The sequence below is a fragment of the Pan paniscus genome, chromosome 10, assembly GCF_029289425.2.
Source record: "Pan paniscus chromosome 10, NHGRI_mPanPan1-v2.0_pri, whole genome shotgun sequence".
Lineage (NCBI taxonomy): Eukaryota > Metazoa > Chordata > Mammalia > Primates > Hominidae > Pan > Pan paniscus.
In genome coordinates this window covers 77,871,697-77,896,599 of record NC_073259.2, presented here as the reverse complement: position 1 = coordinate 77,896,599, position 24,903 = coordinate 77,871,697, and the positions used below count along the sequence as shown (strand labels likewise).

General features: G+C 37.9%; 1 protein-coding gene across 1 annotated transcript in view; it reads right to left on the bottom strand.

Annotated features, from left to right (window-relative positions):
- MYRFL (myelin regulatory factor like) overlaps positions 1-24,903 on the bottom strand; it is a 133,433-nt gene that overhangs the window by 89,121 nt on the left and 19,409 nt on the right. Inside the window, exon 2 of the mRNA XM_055096496.2 lies at positions 15,103-15,193. Within this exon, the coding sequence (XP_054952471.1) occupies positions 15,103-15,193 (91 nt within the window). The remainder of the gene's footprint in view (positions 1-15,102; positions 15,194-24,903) is intronic.

Below are 24,903 nucleotides of genomic sequence, written 5' to 3'. Positions count from 1 at the left end.
ATTATACCAAAAGGATTTCCATAAAGCAGACAAACACCAGAGAGCAACAGACACTATGGGTCATACCCTGAGCGGCCAACTCTGTCTCTAGCTTCAGCAGGAAAGAGTTGTAAAAATCAAGAGATTCGGGAGGCCGAGGCGGGTGGATCACCTGAGGTCAGGAGTTTAAGACCAGCCTGGCCAACATGGCAAAACCCTGTCTTCACTAAAGATACAAAAAAAAAAAAAAAAAAAATTAGCCAGATGTGCTTGCTTGAACCCAGGAGGCAGAGGTTGCAGTGAGCCGAGATCTCAACACTGCCCTCTAGCCTGGGCAACAGAGTGAGACTCTGTCACAAAAAAAAAAAAAAAAAAAAAAAAAAAAAGGAAGAAAAATCAAGAGATTCTTAGCAGCTGATAAAAATAAAATAATTTGCCTTCTAAACTCCTTCCTCTCAGACATACAACTTGTTTTTGTCTTTTGGAGGATGAACGGAGAAACAATCTCCCAGGGATTGAATCTATGTGAACCAAAAGAGGGCATACAAAATAGACTTTGCCCTCCAGCTAGTTGAGGTGATATGTACATCCACGACATACATGCTGCCCTCAATGCAGCCAGTATTTCTTTCATATTGCAACCAGGCTTGCTAAGTCTTTACTGAGTGCCTACTGTGCTCATGACTCTACCAGGCATTAGGCAAGACACATACACAGTGTGTCTTCATGTGAATATCTAGGTGGGATACTCACAATTGAGCCATCCAATCCTAGTTTTCTCCAATGAATCCCTCGGTGCCTTCATACAACACCAACCGCCCCTTCTCTAAAGCTCTATTGCACCTCACACTGAGCTCGGCTCAGCACAGTGCCCAATACAGAGTTGGTGCATAACAAATATGAAAGACTGTGTTAAACTACATATGACCATGAATATGCCGTATATATAAATCCATACATCAGGAGAGAGCTTTCCTGACCACCCAATCTAAAATGGTAGCCTATCCTCCTTGCCTTACTCTTATTTGTCTTCATCTTACTGAGTGACTTTAGACTACCTGCCATTGTCTTTTTCTTCCCACCGGAGTGGCATGACAGTAATGGTGTGCCAAGGATGAGGGGATGGGAATTGCTCACCCCAGGTGCAGGCAATAAGGAAATGCATTGTTTGTAGACAATTTGAAAACAATACTAAGCCTACAAAGAGTCAGTCTGCTTTTTATTATCACCATGCATCACCAATTCTAAGAAAAATGCCTGGGTGCCCTGCCAGGGCAGACTGTACCCACCACACTGCCCTTGGGGAGCTACTGGCAGGGATTACATCTGTTTTGTTCACTGTTTTACCCCATCCTCCAACTATAAAAATGGTTGTTATTTAAAGTATTTCCTCCAATTTTTCATGTATATGATTTATCTTTTCGCATGAACTTTCACATTAAGAATATGTCTTCCTACTCTGTGTGTGAGTGCATGTGTGTGCATGTGTGTGTGCATGTGTGAGTGCATGTGTGCGTGCACATGTGGGCATGTGTGAGTGCATATCTGTGTGTACGTGTGAGTACATGTGTGTGTGCACGTGTGAGTACGTGTGTGTGAGTGCATGTGTGTGCGTGTGTGTGTGCGCACATGTGTGCATGCTGTGCATGTGTGTGTACATGTGCACTCCATAGTGCTCCAATGGGGAGACTGTGACAGGCACTCAATAAATACTTGATCAAGGTCAGTTAGGGCTTGTAACCACCATCTAGAAGTTGATACAGGAAAGGGTTTTGGCAGAAATGTTGTCAATGAGTATGGTTGCCCAAGAAAACCATTTCATGATATGGCAGCAAAAAACAAGGCAAAGAAGATGCCACTCCTCCCCTCCAGCTCTGTGCTGGCAGACTGCAAGGATCTGACCCTTTCACACCCCTCCACTGCTGCTTTAGATGTAGAGAAACTTTTTTGAGAACCTACTCTGAGCCAGGCACCATGCTAACCCTTTGCATGTGTGTCTCATTTAACCTCCACAACTCTCATATGAAAAGGTACCATCATTGTACTTAATCCTCAGGCAATGAAACTGAGGTTTGGTCTGGCGCGGTGGCTCATGCCCGTAATCCCAGCACTTTGGGAGGCCGAGGTGGGTGGATCACAAGGTCAGGAGTTTGAGACCAGCCTGGCCAGCATGGTGAAACCCCATCTCTACTAAAAAAAAAAATACAAAAAAATTAGCCAGGCATGGTGACGCAAACCTGTAGTCCCAGCTACTCGGGAGGCTGAGGCAGGAGAATTGCTTGAACCTGGCAGGTGGAGGCTGCAGTGAGCCAAGATTGTGCCACTGCACTCCAGACTGGGCAACAGAGCGAGACTCCGTCTCAAAAAAAAAAAAAAAAGAAAAAAGAAAGAAACCGGGGCTTGATGAGGTTAAACAATTCACTCATGAGTATTCATCTGGCAGTTAGTCGAGCTGGAGTCAGATGGTCTACCACCAGAGTTTATCCTCGAAATAACAGGGTATTTTAAATACAGACCATTCTAATAAAATTACTTATTATTATAGGTCGTTTCATCTGGCACAGATATCCTTAGAATCAAGGAGTATCAGATAATGTGTTAGCCCAGTCTTCTTCTTCAGGCTTTCTCTTATTATATCAGTTTGAACTCAGAAGTCAAACCAGTCACTGAACTCAAATAGTCTTTAACAAGCTCTTCTCACAGAACTGCACGTACTCTCTCACTCCCTTTTGAAACATCACAGTAGAGCTTATCAACCCCACTATAGTGATGGCAGAACCAAGACATGCAGCTGGTAATTGACTCCTAATTCATCTTGCCATCCAAACCCAATAAGCCAAGTCCTAAGTTAAACCCATAATATTAGATGCTTAAGCTCAAACATTAGAACGAAATAAAATGAAACCTGCAGTTGATTCCTTCACAGATATAACACGTCTCTAAGTTTCCCCTCCTGTGACGTCCCCTATTCAAACACCAGTGTCCTCAGCTAGTTCCCTCCTACCCTTATACCAGATCTCAAAGGCTAAAGCTCATTTTATCTACCCCTACTAAGCACACTGACTCAAACCAAACTGCATTAATTTAGCCTGTCTTGAAGATTTACTAGTCTCTTTTCTAGACCCTTGCTTTCTCTACACACACATGCATGTAACACTTCTTGCCCTTTTTCATTGCAATTTCAGGGTTTTATTCTTCCCCTAAGTCTCTCCAATCTCCCTCTCTCAAAGCAGCATTGCATACCTGGACAATTCCTAGTATGTCCCACCACCGTAGCTCAACTGTGTACCAAGTGGGTAACTGTCTGGCTAACCTAGGAAATCAGAGAGGACCTCAGCCTGCTCCTCCTAAGCAGACAACTAACCCAAACTCTACCACATAAGGAAATAAAGAGTTAAGGGCAATTTACAGAAACCTTCACATGTTGACAGGACGGCCCTCAGCTCTGCATATATGCCTTATACATGTTCATACATGAATAATGCGTCCCAAATGGGGCCCATGGCCAAATAAGTTTGAGGAACACTTCATTCTGTTTCTCTTCCCTAGTTGCACATTAGCACATTAAAGGCACTGAGAAGTCCTGCAGTAAAAACACTCATGTAATTTTGTTTAAGCCAGTGAGTCACAAGCTAATTTACTGACCATGGAACATTTTTCCTCACAGCATCTAATGGGACAAGTTTTTCATAGAGCATTTGGTCCTTTTTCATAAGGCCAATAATGCAATGTTTTAATATATTTAAGATCTGAAAATCTGCCTATGAGATTTCAGCTAGCTCTCAGAAATTTTGCAGCCCAATGGTCTCTTAGGTTTTTGAGATAAAGGGTTGACACTGATATCTTTAGAAGACACACATTGTAGGCAATATGGTAGAGGGGAAGTAACATGATTTGTAGTAAACCCAGGTCTGAATCCCACCTCTAGTACTCAGGCAAAAACAAAACAAAACAAAACAAAACAAAAACCCTGCATCCCAGTGCTGTTGTGATATGAAACTATGAAATGAAACTAACCTGCATAAAGACCCTGGTATTTAGAAATACTTAAAACTTGGAGTATTTGAACAGGTTGTACAGATCTAATGATCATTGAACTAGCCCAGTGTCCCTGCGGTCATGGACTAGCCATGTTTCTGCTTGTTCTCACTGAGATTTTATTGCAGTTCCACTTAACTGCATGCATCTGAGCAGTTTTTTAATCAAGTAATGACAGGTTATCTGATCATAGGGCTCTCCTTTAATGAACGTGAACTCTGACAATCTTTATGAACTATGGCTCGGATCTACTCTGAGTCACACCATTTGGTAGATAATTTTAGACACATTTCATGTATTTCCCTGAGATTCACATTCCTTTAAAATATCAATTAATCTAAAAGCTTCATGTGGAAGAAAAGGCATGTTTCTAGAGCCAGGCAGATTTTTATCTCAGCTTTGCCACGTATTGACCTATGGAGAGTTACTTAACCTCTCTGCACCTTATCCTCCCCATCTGTAAAACATAGATAATATACCTATTTGGAAGAGTTAAGAGAACGAGATGTATTACATCAAATATATAATTAAATAAGTGAATATATGAAGTGCAAAGAATGCCCAACACTTAGTAAATGCTCAGCAATAGTAACTTCCTCTTCTACTTCACCTGCAAGCCCCATCACCCACCTCAAAGGTAGAGAGTGAAGCCTCTTGGGCAAACCAGTCCTGAATCTCAATAGCAAGGGGGAAGCCTATGGGTAGATATTTCTGGTCTGGTAGGAAGGACCATTATTATCATGGAGACTAAAATATAAGGCAGATTTCAGACCTCCCAGGTAGCTCAGAACACAATACCCCAAAATATGGTGCCTTGGCATGCTGAGTACTTTGAAATGAAGGAGACTGGAAGGACCTCAGAAGCAAGGTATCTCTGACCTTCCCCTGTCCTCCTGTCTCTCACCCCCTTTTCTCCCTCAGAGCAAATCACAGAAACCATAATTCTTCTTCCCCAAGATGGTTCATAGATACTAGAACTCCTCCCCATAAAGCGAGCCATAAAACCCAGAAAAGTCACTCTCTCCCTTCTGTCTCATTCCAAGGGGACTCTCATTCCAAAGAGACCCTACCTCATACCTTGGAAGAAGCAATGCTACACAGAGAAGCCAAGAAAAATCTGAACAGACCCTGCTGGGTTTCCTCCCTCAGTCTATTACCATTAGATCACACCCTTTTGTCCACTTACATTTCTACACAGCTGTTCACTCCTCATTGAACCCAAGCATAAAAATAAAAATAGTTTTCCCTGAGTCTCTGGGTTTCATTTCTGAAGACTCCTGCATCACATAAAACTTTAATTAAGTAAATTGTTTATGCTTTTCTCTTGTTAGCCTGTCTTTTGTTATAGGAGTGTTGGTTGTGACCATTATGATGGACAAGGAATGGTATCACACATTTCCATCCCTGTAAAAGACAGCTCTTTGATGAAGACCTTTGTTCACTTTTCCTTCTAAACAGCTAAAGGTCTTTCTGTTAGTTATAAAAGGTAGTCTAGATGATTATACAGAACCCAGGTGGAATCAGCGGAACATTCGCTTTAGGAGAAGACACTTAAGAGGAGAGAGACTATACAACTTTTGGCAGGTTGCTTCCAGGTCAGAGAAAAGGATATATCCATTGTCCACAATTCATACAAGTTACTGGGATGTAGTGAGAGGAATGTGAGGGCAGGCACAGGGGCAATTAGGATCTGAGTTCAGCCCATGCAGCACCTAGCACAGAACAGCCAGCTCAGAGTGTGGGCTCAGACATTTGGCAACCTACTAGCTCTGTGTGTGTGTGTGTGTGTGTGTGTGTGTGTGTAACTTCCTTGAAAAATGTTGAACTCACCTTCTTCCCACAGTTTGTTGCCAAGGAAGTTTCTCTTGGCAGAGAGTAATAAGAGCCAGGTACCAGAAATATCTGCATACAGGTTTCTCCACTACTATTGAGGATTCAGGCCTGGTTTCACTCTCTGTCTTAGGAGGGTAGGGGCATTTGCAGGTATGCTGAGGTGGGCTCAATAACAGAATGGAGATGACAGTGACAGAGGAGAATCAGTGAACTTAAAGTCAAATCAATAGAAATTATCCAATATAACCAACAGAGAGAAAAAAGATTGAAAAAAAAAATAAACTGAGCCTCAGTGACCTGTGCAAAATATCAAAGGTCTAACATTTGCATTCTTGGAGTTCTAGAAGGGAAAAAGAAAGACACTGGTAAAGAAAAATAAATGTTAAAAAACAATGGCTACAAATTTCCCAGATGTGGTCAAAACTATACATTTACAGATTCGAATTTGAGCAAATCCCAAGCAGTACAATATAAAAAAAGGCTCATACCTAGAAACATATAATCAAACTGCTGAATACCAAAGATAAAGAAAATATCTTGCAGATGGAGAAAAATGATGTATTACATACAAGGGAACAATGATTCAAATAGCTGTTTATTTTTCATCAGAAACCATGGAGGCTAGAAGGCAGTGGGTCAACATTTTTTAAATGCTGTGGGAGGAAAAAACTCTAATGACCAAGTATTTCATATTCAGCAAAAATGTCTTTTAAAAATGAAGTTGAAATAAAGACATTTTCAGTGGAAGAAAACTAAGAAAATCTATCACCAACAAATCTGCTCTAAATGAAATTCTAAAGGGAGTTCCTAAGGTGGAAGAAGAATGATGCCAGAAAGAATTGTGGAACTTCCCAAATGAAGAAGACCAACAAAAATGGTAAATGCTTGGGTCAATGTAATAGCCTACTTTTTCTCTCTTAAGTTCCTCAACATATACATGAGTGTTGAAACCAAAGATTATAGCATTGTCTCATAGAGTTTTAAATATATATAGATGCAATACACATGATAGCTACAATATAAAAGGGAAAGAGAAATGGGACTTTTATGGCTATAAGCTTTCTACTTTTCATGTGAAGTGGTAAAATATCTTTAAATTGACTGCAAGAGGTTAGGTATGTAGATTGTTGTCCCTCGAGTTACCACTGAAAATAAATTTCTGAATAGACCAATAACAGGTTCTGAAATTGCGGCAATAATCCATAGCTTACCAACCAAAAAGAGTCCAGGACCAGATGGATTCACAGCCGAATTCTACCAGAGGTACAAGGAGGAACCAGTACCATTCCTTCTGAAACTATTCCAATCAATAGAAAAAGAGGGAACCCTCCCTAACACATTTTATGAGGCCAGCATCATCCTAATACCAAAGCCGGGCAGAGACACAACCAAAAAAGAGAATTTTAGACCAATATCCTTGATGAACATTGATGCAAAAATCCTCAATAAAATACTGGCAAACCGAATCCAGCAGCACATCAAAAAGCTTATCCACCATGATCAAGTGGGCTTCATCCCTGGGATGCAAGGCTGGTTCAATATATGCAAATCAATAAATGTAATCCAGCATATAAACAGAACCAAAGACAAAAACCACATGATTATCTCAATAGATGCAGAAAAGGCCTTTGACAAAATTCAACAACCTTTCATGCTAAAAACTCTCAATAAATTAGGTATTGATGGGACGTATCTCAAAATAATAACAGCTATCTATGACAAACCCACAGCCAACATCATACTGAATGGACAAAAACTGGAAGCATTCCCTTTGAAAACTGGCACAAGACAGGGATGCCCTCCCTCACCACTCCTATTCAACATAGTGTTGGAAGTTCTGGCCAGGGCAATCAGGCAGGAGAAGGAAATAAAGGGTATTCAATTAGGAAAAGAGGAAGTCAAATTGTCCCTGTTTGCAGATGACATGATTGTATATCTAGAAAACCCCATTGTCTCAGCCCAAAATCTCCTTAAGCTGATAATCAACTTCAGCAAAGTCTCAGGATACAAAATCAATGTACAAAAATCACAAGCATTCTTATACACCAATAACAGACAAACAGAGAGCCAAATCATGAGTGAACTCCCATTCACAATTGCTTCAAAGAGAATAAAATACCTAGGAATCCAACTTACAAGGGACGTGAAGGACCTCTTCAAGGAGAACTACAAACCATTGCTCAATGAAATAAAAGAGGTTACAAACAAATGGAAGAACATTTCATGTTCATGGGTAGGAAGAATCAATATTGTGAAAATGGCCATACTGCCCAAGGTAATTTATAGATTCAATGCCATCCCCATCAAGCTACCAATGACTTTCTTCACAGAATTGGAAAAAACTACTTTAAAGTTCATAAGGAACCAAAAAAGAGCCTGCATTGCCAAGTCAATCCTAAGCCAAAAGAACAAAGCTGGAGGCATCATGCTACCTGACTTCAAACTATACTACAAGGCTACAGTAACCAAAACAGCATGGTACTGGTACCAAAACAGAGATATAGATCAACGGAACAGAACACAGCCCTCAGAAATAACGCCGCATATCTACAACTATCTGATCTTTGACAAACCTGACAAAAACAAGCAATGGGGAAAGGATTCCCTATTTAGTACATGGTGCTGGGAAAACTGGCTAGCCATATGTAGAAAGCTGAAACTGGATCCCTTCCTTATACCTTATACAAAAATTAATTCAAGATGGAATAAAGACTTACATGTTAGACCTAAAACCATAAAAACCCTAGAAGAAAACCTAGGCATTACCATTCAGGACATAGGCATGGGCAAGGACTTCATGTCTAAAACACCAAAAGCAATGGCAACAAAAGCCAAAATTGACAAATGGGATCTAATTAAACTAAAGAGCTTCTGTACAGCAAAAGAAACTACCATCAGAGTGAATAGGCAACCTACAAAATGGGAGAAAATTTTCACAACCTATTCATCTGACAAAGGGCTAATATCCAGAATCTACAATGAACTCAAACAAATTTACAAGAAAAAAACAAACAACCCCATCAAAAAGTGGGCGAAGGACACGAACAGACACTTCTCAAAAGAAGACATTTATGCAGCCAAAACACACATGAAAAAATGCTCATCATCACTGGCCATCAGAGAAATGCAAATCAAAACCACAATGAGATACCATCTCACACCAGTTAGAATGGCAATCATTAAAAAGTCAGGAAACAACAGATGCTGGAGAGGATGTGGAGAAACAGGAACACTTTTACACTGTTGGTAGGAATGTAAACTAGTTCATCCATTGTGGAAGTCAGTGTGGTGATTCCTCAGGGATCTAGAACTAGAAATACCATTTGACCCAGCCATCCCATTACTGGGTATATACCCAAAGGACTATAAATCATGCTGCTATAAAGACACATGCACACGTATGTTTATTGCGGCACTATTCGCAATAGCAAAGACTTGGAACCAACCCAAATGTCCAACAATGATAGACTGGATTAAGAAAATGTGGCACATATACACCATGGAATACTATGCAGCCATAAAAAATGATGAGTTCATGTCCTTTGTAGGGACATGGATGAAATTGGAAATCATCATTCTCAGTAAACTATTGCAAGAACAAAAAACCAAACACTGCATATTCTCGCTCATAGGTGGGAACTGAACAATGAGAACACATGGACACAGGAAGGGGAACATCACACTCTGGGGACTGTTGTGGGGTGGGGGGAGGGGGGAGGGATAGCTTTAGGAGATATACCTAATGCTAAATGACGAGTTAATGGGTGCAGCACACCAGCATGGCACATGTATACATATGTAACTAACCTGCACATTGTGCACATGTGCCCTAAAACTTAAAGTATAACAATAATAAAATAAAAAAAGAAAATAAATCTATATGAAGAGTTTAAAAGGCAATCAATATATTAAGATGGAATACTAAAAATCTTCAAACAATTTAAAAGAGGGCAGGAAAGGGGGAAAAGAAGTACAAGAAGCACAGGGGATGAACATTTTTTAAAAGAAAAAGATAGACTCAAATCCAAACATATCAATAATTAATTTAAATATAAATTGTCTAAGTTGAGACAGAAATTGTCCAATTAGATAGGGAAAAATACCCAATGATATGCTGAATAAAAAAACTAATTTGATATATATAGGTTACAATGAAAGGATGGCAAAAGATATATAACAAAAACACTAATCAAAAGAGAGCCGAAACTATTCACAATAGCAAAAACATGGAATCAACCTAAATGTCCATCAATGATAGAATGGATAAAGAAAGTGTGGTAATATACACCATGGAATACTATACAGCCATAAAAAGGAATGAGATCATGTCCTTTGCAGGGACATGGATGGAGTTGGAAGTCTTTATCCTCAGCAAACTAATGCAGAAATGGAAAACCAAACACCACATATTCTCACTTATAAGTGGGAGCTGAATTATGAGAACACATGAACACAAGGGGGAACAACATACACTGGAGCCTGTTGGGGAGCCCAGGTGTTGGGGGCAGATGGAGAGCATCAGGAAGAATAGCTAATGGATGCTGGGCTGAATACCTAGGTGATGGGATGATCCTTGCAGCAAACCACCTAGGCACACGTTTATCTATGTAACAAGTCTGTACATCCTGCATATGTACCTCTGAACTTAAAATAAAAGTTGAAGAAAAGAAAAAAAAAGAGAGCTGCAGTGGCTAGATTAATATTGGACCAAATAGACTTCAGAATATTGGACCAAATAGACTTCCTAGATGCCTGAGGAATTGCCACACTGACTTCCACAATGGATGAACTAGTTTACATTCCTACCAACAGTGTAAAAGTGTTCCTGTTTCTCCACATCCTCTCCAGCACCTGTTGTTTCCTGACTTTTTAATGATTGCCATTCTAACTGGTGTGAGATGGTATCTCATTGTGGTTTTGATTTGCATTTCTCTGATGGCCAGTGATGATGAGCATTTTTTCATGTGTGTTTTGGCTGCATAAATGTCTTCTTTTGAGAAAAGAAAAAGGAGATAAAAAGGAACATCACTCTGATAAAAGACTAAGTTCACCAGAAAGACAAAACAGTACTAAATGTGTTTGCACTTAACCACATAACTTTTCAATTCAATACAATTATGCTTTCACAAAATCCAATAGAACTGATGGAGAAGTAGAAACATCCACAATCACACTTGAAGACTTCAACATTTCTGTCACTGTCGTAGATAAAGTTAGTAGAAAGCAATCAGCAAGGATATAGAAGACCTGAACAAGAATGTCAACCAACTTGACCTAACTGATATTTATAGAATACTATCCAACAACAGCACAGTGAGCATTCTTCCAAGTGCATACGTAACATTCACCAAGATAGATCATATTCTGGGTCATAAAGCAAACCTTAACAAAATTTGAAATCATACAAAGGATGTTCTCTGTTCATAATGGAATTAAACTAGAAACCAGTCACAGAAAAATATATGGAAAATTTCCAAACGTTTGGAAGTTACGTAATACATTTCCAGCAACCCATGAGTCAAAGAAAGTCAAATAAAATTTCTCAAAAGAAATTTGAAAGTATTTTGAACTGAAAAAAATATATATATATAGTATATCAAAAACTGAGTAAGGCAGCTAAAGCCACATACAGAGGGAAATGTACAGCATTGAATGCTTAAATCAGAAAACAAAGATTAACCTCAAATCACAAACTCACTTTCCACTCTAAAGAACTAGAAAAATAAGAGCAAACTAAACCCAAATTAAGCATAAGGAACAAAATAATAAAGATAAGAGTAGAAGTCAGTGAAATTGAAAACAAACACAATAGAGAAAATCAATGACATCAAAAGCTACCTATTTGAATCAATCAACAAAATTGATAAATGTACACATTGATTAAGGAGAAAAGAAAAAAAGAAACAAACTACCAATATGAAGAACAAAAGAGGGAATATCACTACAGACTCTTCAGAGATTAAAAGGTTAATAAAAAATACTATGAATAACTCTATGGCCATAAATTTAACAACTTAGATAACATTGATCAATTCCTTGGGAAAAAAGTAAAACAAGCTAACTCACTTAAGTAGAATGAGATACCATAAATAGCCCTGAATCTACTAAATAAATTAAATTTGTATTTAAGACCCTCCAACAAAGCAAAGGAACAGATTATTTTGCTGATTAATGCTACCAAACATTTAAGCAATAAATAAATCCAATTTTACACTATCTCATCCAGAGAATTTAAGTGAGGGAATTTCCCAACGAATTTTAGAAGGGTATAGTTGCTGTGATACCAAACCCAGAAAAAATAAAATATAAAAAAACAAATCTGTGATCAATATTCTTATAAACATAGATGCAAAATGCTCAACAAAATTTTACCAAATTGAATCCAGCATTGTATCAAAAGATAACATATCACAATTAACTGAGGTTTATTCCAGGAATACAAGGCAGTTCGATAGTCAAAAACTAAGCAAAGTAATCCATTATATTAACAGATGGGAAGAAAAAACATATAATCAATAAATACAGAAAAAAATTGACAAAATTCAACATCCATTTATGATAAAAATTATCAGCAAACTAACAGTGGAAGAGAACCTCCTTAAGCAAATAAAGGGCATGGTTAAAAAAAAAGTATCACTAACATTACACTTAATGATAAAAACTAAATGCTTCCCCTCCAAGGTCATGGACAAGGCAAATATGTCTAGTCTCACTATTTCTTTATTCAATACTATACCCAGGTCTTACCTACTTCAGCAAGGCAAGAAAGTGTCAAAAGATATACAGTTTGAAAAGAAAGACATACAACTGTCTCAATTTGCAGATGACATGACCTTCAACACAGAATATCCCAAGAAATATATATTTTAAAAAGTTATTAGAACTAATAAATGACTTAATTAAGATTATAAACCCAATATATGAAAATCAATATTTCCATATACTAATGATGAATAATTGGAACTAAAAATTAAAAAAAAAACATGATGTTCAAAGAAGAACATGAAATATTTAGGAAAATATGTGCAGTATTTTTATGTTGAAAACTATAAAACACTGATGAAAGAAATCAAAGAAGCCCTCAATAAATAGATATACCATGTTCATAGATTGGAAGGCTCAATTTTGTTAGAATGTTAAGTCTCCTTAGATAGATCACTAGGTTTAATAAAATTTTAATCAAAATCCCAGAAGAATTGTTTAAATATTGACAAGCTAATTCTAGTGTTTATGTGGGAAGTCAAAGAAACTAGAATAACCAAGACAATATTGAAACAGAAGAAAAATTCAGAGGACTTACACTATATTAAGGCTTGTAATAAAGTGCCTGTGTACAGTAATAAAGATCATGTACAGTAATCAAGATAATGTTGTGTTGGCAAAATGATAGGCACGTAGATCAATGGAAAGGAATGAAGAGTCTAGAAATAGACCCACATATATTTTGTCAATTGATTTTTTACAACTGTGCAAAGGTAATTTAATGAAAGAAAGTTATTTAACAAATGATTCCAGGATAATTGGACATCCACATACAAAGAAACTAATATAAATCTGTATCTCAAGCCTTTTACAAAAAAAAATCAAAATGGATCATAGACCTAAATATAAAACTATAAAACTTTTAAAAGAAAATCTTTGGGAACTTGGATTAGGTAAAGTCTATACTTCTTAGCTATAAACCGTAAGTCATATAAGAAAAATTCAATAAATTGGACATCATCAAAATTAAAACTTTTGCTCTGAGAAAAACACTGTTAAGATTATAAAAACATAAACGACAAACTTGGAGAAAATATTCATGAATAACATATCTAACAAACTTTTTATATCCAGAATATCTAAAAATTTTTCTAAACTTAAAGAAAACAAACTCAATTTTTAAAAATGGGCAAAAGATTTGAATTAACACTTCACCAAAGAAAATGTATAAATGGTGAACTAGTACATGAAATGATGTTCAACATCATTAGTTATTAGAAAAATGCACATTAATACATGGTATGTCATTACAAACCAATTAGAATGGCTATAATAAAAACAATTTTAAACTCATAATACCCAAGAATTGGCAACGAAGAGAAGCAATTGGATATCTCATGCATTGCTAGCAACACAAAGTGGTACCACCACTCTAAAAATGTGGATATTTTTACAGTTAAACTTACATTTACAACATGATCCAGCAGTTCTTATCCTAAGTATTTATCATAGAGAAATTTAAACTATTGATCACACAAAAACCCATACATAAATATTTATAGAAGCATGATTTACAATTGCCAAAACTGGAAATAATTCAAATGTCCTTGAACAGATAAAATGGCTAAACAAGCTGTTATAATCACTTAAAGGTATCTTTCTCTGTAACAAAGAAGGAATGAAATATTGATCAAAGACATTATGCTAAATGAAAGGAGGCAGACTCAAAGTGTTATATACTGTATGGTTTCATTTATGTCACATTCTGAAATAAATCAAAACCATAGCAACAAAAAACAGACCAGTGGTTACCAGGGGACAGTGTAGATGGTGAGTCTGATCACAAATGAATGGCATAGGGAAATTTTTCAGTGTTGTGTGTTATGATAATGGTAGTGGTTATATTACTATGAACTTGTCAAAACTCAGAAATTTATACAAAAATTTGAACTTCAGTAGATGTAAATTAAAAATAAAAAAGGCCAGAGTGCCTATATTAATACCAGAAAATAAGAGCAGAAATCAATGAAATAGAAAACAAAAAGTAAGAATTTTAACTTTAACCAAAAGCTGGTACTTTGAGAGATTAAGAAAACTGATAAACTTCATGTCAGATTAACCAAGAAAAAAAAAAAAAGACAAGTTACTGACATCAAGAACAACAAGTGAATCATCACTATAGATCCTACAGACATTAAAAGTATAAGTGAATATGAAGAACTTTATGCTGATGAATTTGACAACTTAGTTGAAATGGACAAATTCATTGAAAGACACAAACTGCCTAAGCTGATTACTATCAATAGATAACCTGAATAGCTCCATATCTATTAAGTATACTGAATTTGTGGGTGGAGGTGAGGAATGACTGGAATTTCTCACAAAGAAAATTCTGCAGTGGTGATATTTGTCAAAGATCCATAGACATAATAATATCAACTCTACCCAAGTTATTTTGGAAAACAGAAGAGGAGGGAACACTTCTTAGCTCATTTAATCATTTCATAATATTTTAAACATCAACTAGAGAGGAGTGCTCTCATTACTTACAAGGCCCCCAAATCAAAGTCATTGCCCAAGAATTCCTCCAACAGACTTGTGTCCAGGGCTGGGTTCTCCAGAGTACCATTGGCTCCCTGAGCTGCAAAGGCAAATTGAAAATCTTGAGAAACATGAAGATTTCAGTATGGCCAATGGCTAAAAACACTGACAAATCTTTAAGGTCAGGGACTGTGTCTTTCTTATTGCATCCACAAGGATCAACAGCATGGAAGAGGCACAAAGTAAACATTGATTCAATGGGTGGATGGATGGCAGTTTTGTTGGTAGGCCAAATTATTTCCAGTTAAGTTCAACAAGAAATTCAATATCTTGTTTCACACTTTTTTTAGACCTGCCAAAAGGTAGCAAAATAGTTCTGTCCTTTTCCTTGTTTACAAAATGAAAATAAATGTACTGGTTTCTTACTGACTATAATAAATATGTTGATATTTTTATAGAATAAAATATAGGGCTGCATACTATAAAAAAGACAAAACTGTTTTTATTTGCAGATAACATGACGCTATACAACTGATAAACAGAAATATTCAGAAAATTAAATAGGGGTTTCGGGTGATGGGTATACTAAAAGCCCAGACTTTATCAGTATGCCATATATGCAAGTAAGAAGTCTGTCCTTGTACTCCTAAATATATAAAAATTAAAAACTTAAAAATAAGCTGGCCAGGCATAGTGGTTCACGTGTGTAATCCCAGCACTTTGGGAGGCCAAGGGAGGTGAATCATTTGAGATCAGGAGTTCAAGACCAGCCTGACCAACATAGTGAAACCCTGTCTCTACTAAGAATACAAAAAAATTAGCCAGACATGGTGGCATGTGCCTGTAGTCCCAGCTACTCAGGAGGCTGAGGCAGGAGAATCCCTTGAACCCAGGAGGCAAAGGTTGCAGTGAGCCGAGATCACACCACTGCACTCCAGCCTGGGTGACAGAGTGAGTCTCCATCTCAAAAACAAAAAAATTAAAAATCCTCTCCCTCTCCCTCCCCCTCCCCCTCCCCTACACCTCCCCCTCCCTCTCCCTCTCCACGGTCTCCCTCTCCCTCTCCCTCTCTGCACGGTCTCCCTCTGATGCCGAGCGGAGGCTGGACTGTGCTGCCACCATCTCGGCTCACTGCAACCTCCCTGCCTGATTCTACTGCCTCAGCCTGCCGAGTGCCTGAGATTGCAGGCGCGCCACCACGCCTGACTGGTTTTTGTATTTTTTGGTGGAGATGGGGATTCCCCGTGTTGGCCGGACTGGTCTCCAGCTCCCGACCGCGAGTGATGTGCCCGCCTCGGCCTCCCGAGGTGCCGGGATTGCAGACGGAGTCTCGTTCACTCAGTGCTCAGTGTTGCCCAGGCTGGAGTGCAGTGGCGTGATCTTGGCTCACTACAACCTCCACCTCCCAGCCGCCTGCCTTGGCCTCCCAAAGTGCCGAGATTGCAGCCTCTGCCCGGCCGCCACCCCGTCTGGGAAGTGAGGAGCCTCTCTGCCTGGCCGCCCATCGTCTGGGATGTGAGGAGCCCCTCTGCCCCGCCGCCCAGTCTGGGAAATGAGGAGCGCCTCTTCCTGGCTGCCACCCCGTCTGGGAAGTGAGGAGCGTCTCTGCCTGGCCACCCATCATCTGGGATGTAAGGAGCCCCTCTGCCCAGCCGCCTAGTCTGGGAAGTGATGAGCGCCTCTTCCCTGCCGCCATCCCATCTGGGAAGTGAGGAGCGTCTCTGCCCGGCCGCCGGTCATCTGAGATGTGGGGACTGCCTCTGCCCCGCCGCCCCGTCTGGGATGTGAGGAGCGCCTCTGCCCGGCCGCGACCCTGTCTGGGAACTGAGGAGTGTCTCTGCCCAACCGCCACCCCGTCTGGGAGGTGAGGAGCGTCTCTGCCTGGCCGCCCCGTCTGAGAAGTGAGGAGCCCCTCCGCCCGGCAGCCGCCCCATCTGGGAAGTGAGGAGCCCCTCCGCCCGGCAGCCACCCCGTCCGGGAAGTGAGGAGCATCTCTGCCCGGCAGCCGCCCTGTCCAGGAGATGGGGGGCAGTCCCCGCCCGGCCAGCCGCCCTGCCCAGGAGGGACCCTTGTTCACATGTTTATCTGCTGACCTTCCCTCCACTATTGTCCTATGACCCTGCCAAATCCCCCTCTCCGAGAAACACCCAAGAATGATCAATAAATACTAAAAAAAAAAAAAAAAAAAAAAAATTAAAAATTAAAAATAAACAGCCTGCCTGCAAGCCTTCGAGCTGTTTAAAATAGCTCAAAATTTATTTATTTAAAATAAATAAATAAATAAATAGGGTAGTTGGTTAAAATTAAATATGAAAACTAAGTGCTGTATATAAAGAAATAAGAACCATTCAATCATGCAGATACATATACTGGGAAAAAAGATTTTATTCAAAATAACCAAAATAACAAAAAGCGTAAGATATCTAAATATATATTTAGAGACAATTTGTTTCACTAAAAACTCTATGAAAGGCCTTAAGAAAAGATTTGAATAAATGAAGAGACCTACATTGTTCTTAGGCTGAAAGACAACATTGCAAAAACCTTACTACACATTATTTAGGATGCCTGCCAACCCCACATATTTGTTTTCTGAGAATTTCCCCTTACAAAGATAGTCTCCTGCAGCCATAATTGTAATACATAACCTCTACAGGCATCTGAATCAGGGAAAACCAATCCACTGGTTGGACAGTGACCAATTCAACTATTTCTCCCAAGAATTTGAACTCATGGACTTTAAAGCTGGTAGTTGAGATTAAGTCATACAATAGCTAAGGCAGAGGACTAGAGCGATAGTCTAAATATTTCTGATCCTAGCTGGGTACCACGGCTCACGCCTGTAATCCCAGCATTTTGGGAGGCCAAGGCAGGTGGATTGTTTGAACTCAGGAGTTGGAGACCAGCCTGGGCAACATGGCGAAACCCCATGTCTACAAAAAACCCCCCCAAAGATGAGCCAAGATGGTGGTGTGTGTCTGTAGTCCCAGCTTCTCAGGAGGCTAAGGTGGGTGGTTCTTCTGAGCCCGGGAGGTTGAGGCTACAGTGAGCCATGATCGCACCACTGCACTCCAGCCTGGGCAACAAAGCTAGACCTTGTCTCAAAATAAAATATTATGTAAGTGATATTGTGTCCTTCTCAGTGCCTTACATCAGGAGGATAATAATGTTCTGTTATGACGGATGTTAATGTTGATTCCTTGGTTAAAGTACTGTCTGCCAGCTTTCCTCACTGTAAAAGCTCTCCTTTTATAATTTGTGGGGAGATACTTTGAGATTTTGCATACATACTGTTTCTCATCAAATTTTTACCCAATAGTTTTAGCATGTTTTGATGTTCATAAGTATTTTAATACAAAAAATGAAAAACAAACTGAAATATGTTCTGTTTTGGTTTCAGCCTTGGTATTCAGCAAAAATTATTTCTTTCAACTTTGATTTTAGAAATAAAGGGTGCATGTGCAAGTTTGTTCCATAAGTATATTGCATGATGCTGAGATTTAAAGTATAGATCCCATCATCCAGGTAATAAGCATTTATAGACATTTTTTTCCAGTCCTGAATCTAATCCAGAATAACATAATGCATTGGCTTATCATGTCTTTTTAGATTTTTCAAAAAGTACAGGCTAGTTGTTTATACGATGTCCCTCAGTTTTAGTTTGCCTCCTATTATCTTATGGTTAAATTCAAATTGTATATGTTTGATAAGAATATTACATAAGTAAGATCCATTCCATGAAATATTATGCAGCCATTTTAATAAATTTTACAATGTCTCAAGAGAAAAAAGTGGGTTGCAAAATCTTGTATGCAGTGAATTTGTTTCCCAATATAAAGGCAACAGATAGACAATTCCAAAATGAAAAAGTTGAGGGTATAAGACTCCTTTAAGTCCCTCTTGAAAGTAGCTCCTTAACAATAAAATTCAGCCAATCAAGAATGAATCACAAGAAAAAAAACAAAGAATACAGAAACTGAGGTGAAAAACAACCATGGATGAAGAGCGAATTCATGTAAATATAGGATTTAGACTGAAATTCTAAGGGGATTTTGGCTACAGATCAAAATGGAAAAGTAACAAACCCTGACAAAGAAAAAATAATATAATCAACAAAAATTGGAAGGCAGGGAGATGGGAGGTGGGAAGAGATGTAATACTAATTATCTCACCACTCATATCTCAGAATGCATCTTTACTACCTAAACCTGTACCATTTGGTTAAAAAAACTTCTTCAACTTTTTAATCATTTTCTAAATCCCCTTTCCTTAATCTTGGAAGAATCCTTTAGAACTGATAGTTTTAACAGTAAAGAATTACTTTTTTCAGAATTAAAATTCTGTAATTCCTTTAGTTTTCCTTCAAGTTATTTTTATTCTGTTAAATTCAAGTAAAATTAATATTTTATATTAAATTTAATATTTTATTAAAATAGTGCATATAAGATCATTTCTTATAATGATAATTTCTATCCATCTACCTACTGATTGTATTAGTCTGTTTTCATGCTACAGATAAAGACATACCCAAGACTGGGCAATTTACAAAACGAAGAGGTTTATTGGACTTACAATTCCACATAGATAGGGAGGTCTCACAATCATGGTGGAAGGTGAAAGGCACATTTCACTTGGTGTCAGACAAGACAAGAAAGCTCGTGCAGGGCAACTCCCATTTTTAAAATCATGAGGTCTCATGAGATTCATTCACTATCACAAGAACAGCACAGGAAAGACCTCCCCCTATGATTCAATCATCTCCCACCAGGTCCCTCACACAACACGTGGGAATTATGGGAGCTACAAGATGAGATTTGGGTGGGAACACAGAGCCAAACCACATCACCCATCCACCCACCCACATATCCTTCTATCTGTAGATATTCATGGAGAGATGATGAAATAACATCCCACCACCATTAACACTGGTTAGATTATAGGATTGAGGGCAATTGATCATTATTTTCAAGTCCTAATTTTAAACTTTGGAAAAATATTTTATACAACTTTGGGTAAAATGATTTTCTAAAACAATTAAAAAATCAAATTGCCAAAATCAACTCAAAAATAAAGAGAAAGTCTGAAATGACAAATAGCCCTGGAATAAATAGAGAAAAATTTCACCCATAACCATCACCCTACCCCTGCATAAACAAGCAAGGTTCCAATGACATCAAGGATCATGCTTTTAAAACTTTAACAATATAACTCTTCTACCATTTTCACAATTGTGAAACAGAGAAAGAATAAAAGTATCCAAAGTATTTTCATGAAGCTAGCATAAAATGAATGCCAAAATCTGATAGAGATGAAATGCATAAAGAAAACCATAGACTAATATAATTTGTGAATGGTATACTCAAATCCTAAATAAAATGCTGTCAAATGAAATTCAACATTAAAAGAAAAATTTATCATCAAGAAACACAAAGATGACTCAATACTAGAATTCATATATCAAAGATAAAATAGTATTTGACCTTCTTAATGCCAAAAGGCACTAAACATTCAACATCAATTCCAATGAATACATCCTTAACATTATATATATTCATATGCACATATATATATTATGTTTATGATAGAAAACTAACATCAAATAAGACCCAGTGTTGGCTGGGCGCAATGGCTCACGCCTGTAATTCCAGCACTTTGGGAGGCTGAGATGGGCAGATCACTTAAGCCCAGGAGTTTGAAACCAGCCTGGCAAACATGGTGAAACCCTGTCTCTACTAAAAATACAAAAATTAGCTGGGTGTGGTGCCATGCACCTGTGGTCCCAGCTACTTGGGAGGCTGAGGCATGAAAATCACTTGAACCTGGGAGGTAGAGGTTGCAGTGAGCCGAGATCACAGCACTGCACTCCAGCCTGGGTGACAGAGCAAGATCTGTCTCAATAATCAATAACAAAAACAAAAACAAATAAGAGCCAGTGTCATGTTTAATAATTTAGAAAATTAGAACTACTGTATTTTCATTAATATTAGAAATAAAATAAGTATTTTAGTTACCATGTTATTACACAATACACTGCTAAATGCACTAGCATCCCACTTAATCAAGAAAACAAAGAGAGGTATGAATGTCAGAAAGGTGGAAATAATTTGCATATGACATATATTTTAAACTTATAAAATCAAAGAACACCAACTAAAACTTGTTTAAAATAATAGGCAGCTTCAATAAGGAGACCATCACAAAAGTAATGTATAAAAAATAGATTTCTATATTCAAACAACAGCTACTGAGAAAATGTAATGCAGAAAGATCCATTTATAATAGGAATATAATTGTCAGGAATAAAATTAAATCAAAAGAAGAAACTGTAAAATTCTGATAGAATGAAGAGAAGATGAATAAATTAAGAGAATATTTTGTTTGGATAAAAAAAGGCAATAGTATAAAGATGTAAATACTCCTAAATTAATTTATAAATTTAATATATCTACAATCAAAAATTTCTTAAGGAAACAAACTGATTCTAAAGTTTATCTCAAAGAATGCTAATGTGAAAATACCCATGATAATAAAAAACATGTGAGTAAAAAAGGGATATTTACCAACAAGATGTACAAAAGTAATATAAATATTGTGTTGCAACAATAAACAGACCAATATTTTGAACATAATAAAGTCCAGAAATAAACCCAAACATATTTATGAGAATTTAGCTTGTGATAGATGTATCATTTTATGTCCATGAAAAAAACCTACGTTCTATACTAGTCTCACTTCTACACCAAAATGAATTCCTAGATGTATAGAGGATTTAGATGAACCATAATATTACTAGAAGAAAACAGGCACATATGTCTGTATATTTTGGAAAGAGAAAAAGACTCTTAAACCATAATAAGAATACCAAAAAATATACAGAAAAAAAAGTCTATAAATTTGACTACATAAAAATTGATTTTTTTCAGACTACATGAAAAGCAAGGTTGAAAGCAAATGCTGCTTCTAAGGTTTTGGACTAATAATTCTCAAATCAAAGCTTCTTAATGATTGCCTATATCTTACTAGAAAAGATTCATGAGGGCAAAAATCATAGTTGTCTTATTCATCACTGTAACCTCATAGTACTAAAGCTTTTTTCTTTTTCTGTTTTTAAAGAGAGAGAGAGAAGTCATTTGAAGAGCGAGGTAAATATTTTCTAGGACTCCAGAGCCAGCTAATGAGGAAGTATATGTGTCTGGATAACAAATGCATAGAAAAGCCACAGAGATGGAATCCAAAATGTTAATGGTGATTATCTTCAGTGATAGTGCTTTGTTTTGTTTTCTCTTCTTTATACTTGTTTTATTCTTTAAATGTATTACTTTTGTAATCATAAAGTTATAAAAGAAGTTCATCTCTGAGTAAGAATAAAATGACCTTTTTCTTTGAAAAAAACAATATTTGTTGAATGAATGAATGAATGTCTTCACTAGCAAGGACTGGATTGACAATCCTTAGTAAAGAGGTGACATAATTGGGGCATATGCTCTCTGTTCTATATGCCCTCCTTCACCCCATCCTTTCTGCAGTTTCTGAGCAGAAGAATACATTAGCACCCAACAACAAAAGGGCCTTGAAATGTGAGTTTCCTTCAGAGCCCTCTGACTAAGCCTTTGTCTTACTGCAGCAGTTTGAGTGGCACAAGAACCTCCCACCCCACCAGACAATTACCAAAGAATTGTAGCTCCTGATTGCCACTAGTTATGAACTCAAACAAATTTACAAGAAAAAAACAAACAACCCCATCAAAAAGTGGGCAAAGGATATGAACAGACACTTCTCAAAAGAAGACATTTATGCAGCCAAAACACACATGAAAAAATGCTCATCATCACTGGCCATCAGAGAAATGCAAATCAAAACCACAATGAGATACCATCTCACACCAGTTAGAATGGCAATCATTAAAAAGTCAGGAAACAACAGGTGCTGGAGAGGATGTGGAGAAATAGGAACACTTTTACACTGTTGGTGGGACTGTAAACTAGTTCAACCATTGTGGAAGTCAGTGTGGTGATTCCTCAGGGATCTAGAACTAGAAATACCATTTGACCCAGCCATCCCATTACTGGGTATGTACCCAAAGGACTATAAATCATGCTGCTATAAAGACACATGCACACGTATGTTTATTGCGGCACTATTCGCAATAGCAAAGACTTGGAACCAACCCAAATGTCCAACAATGGTAGACTGGATTAAGAAAATGTGGCACATATACACCATGGAATACTATGCAGCCATAAAAAATGATGAGTTCATGTCCTTTGTAGGGACATGGATGAAATTGGAAATCATCATTCTCAGTGAACTATCGCAAGAACAAAAAACCAAACACTGCATATTCTCACTCATAGGTGGGAATTGAACAATGAGAACACACAGACACAGGAAGGGGAACATCACACTCTGGGGACTGTTGTGGGGTGGGGTGAGGGGGGAGGGATAGCTTTAGGAGATATACCTAATGCTAAATGACGAGTTAATGGGTGCAGCACACCAGCATGGCACATGTATACATATGTAACTAACCTGCACATTGTGCACATGTACCCTAAAACTTAAAGTATAATAATAATAAACAAACAAACAAACAAAAAAGAATGAGACATACAAAAGTATCTAGTACTGTGGCAGTCACAAAAAAAAAAAAAAAAAAAAAAAAGATAGTCAATAGCCAATATCTAAAAGCCAGCATCCAAGGGTTAAACTAAGGCAAGGAGTTTATTTGTGCTGAATGCAGAGGACAGCCAGTTTTGCTGGAGTCAACTGTTCTCTAAGCTGCCACGGATAAACAAATGCACTCAATCCCATCATTTAGAAGGGTGTCAAGAGCACTGCATGATGCAGGTATTATCTTTGGCAACTCCCAATCTCTATTCTGTGAGGTACACTTTGTTCCGTGCTTTGCTTTGCTAGAGGATTATAATATTCACATCTGTAGAACCTGAAATAACAAGGTTTTGTTTTTTTTTTTTTTGCTTTTCCCAACACTGGAAAGTCATAAAGTTTTTCTTTCATCTTATTAAAATCTGAAATAGATGACAGATAATTGAATGAGTTCTTAATAAATTTTGTGGGTTTTTTCCAGGTACAGTTTAAATACATAATAGTTCTGCTTTCTATCCCTCACTCCAATACCCCTCAAGTTTTATGCTGGCTTCATAAAAAGAATTTGGAGGCTTTTCTTCTTCCTCTACATTTTAGAATTGTGAAAATAGTGGAGGAGACATCACCAACTCAATTTGTTGACATGCGCTAAGATGAAAATGAGTGGAATATATCCCACATGCCTCCTGGATTCACAGGAGCGATTCCTAGAGATTTAGATGGTCAGAAATGACCTCATAGTGGAGTTGAGTCTTCAGTTAGACTTTGAAGAAAGGCTAGGATGGACAAGACATCTTCATTCTTTCATAGATTCAACCACAATTTACTAAGGACCTACCATGTGCCAAGCATTGCACAAAGTTCTGGGGACCTAGCTGTGAAAAAGAAGACAAGAACCCCTTAGAGAGCTTGCATTCTAAGGGAGGGAAAGGAGGTGACATTGGGGGTAGGGTGGGACACATATAACATATAAAAAATAACAAATAAAAGGATATTTTCAGAGTGTGAGGAAAACAAAACAGGCTGGTATAACAGACTGTGATGGAGGGAACACTTTTCTATGCGGATGCCTCTCTCAGGAGGGAGCCAGCCATGCAGGGATCAACGGCAGAGCGTGCCAGGTGGAGAAAAAATGGCAGTAGCAAGAAACAAATCATCCAATGGGTTAGAGCACAGGAGCACGGGTGTAGGAGAGGAGGGCAG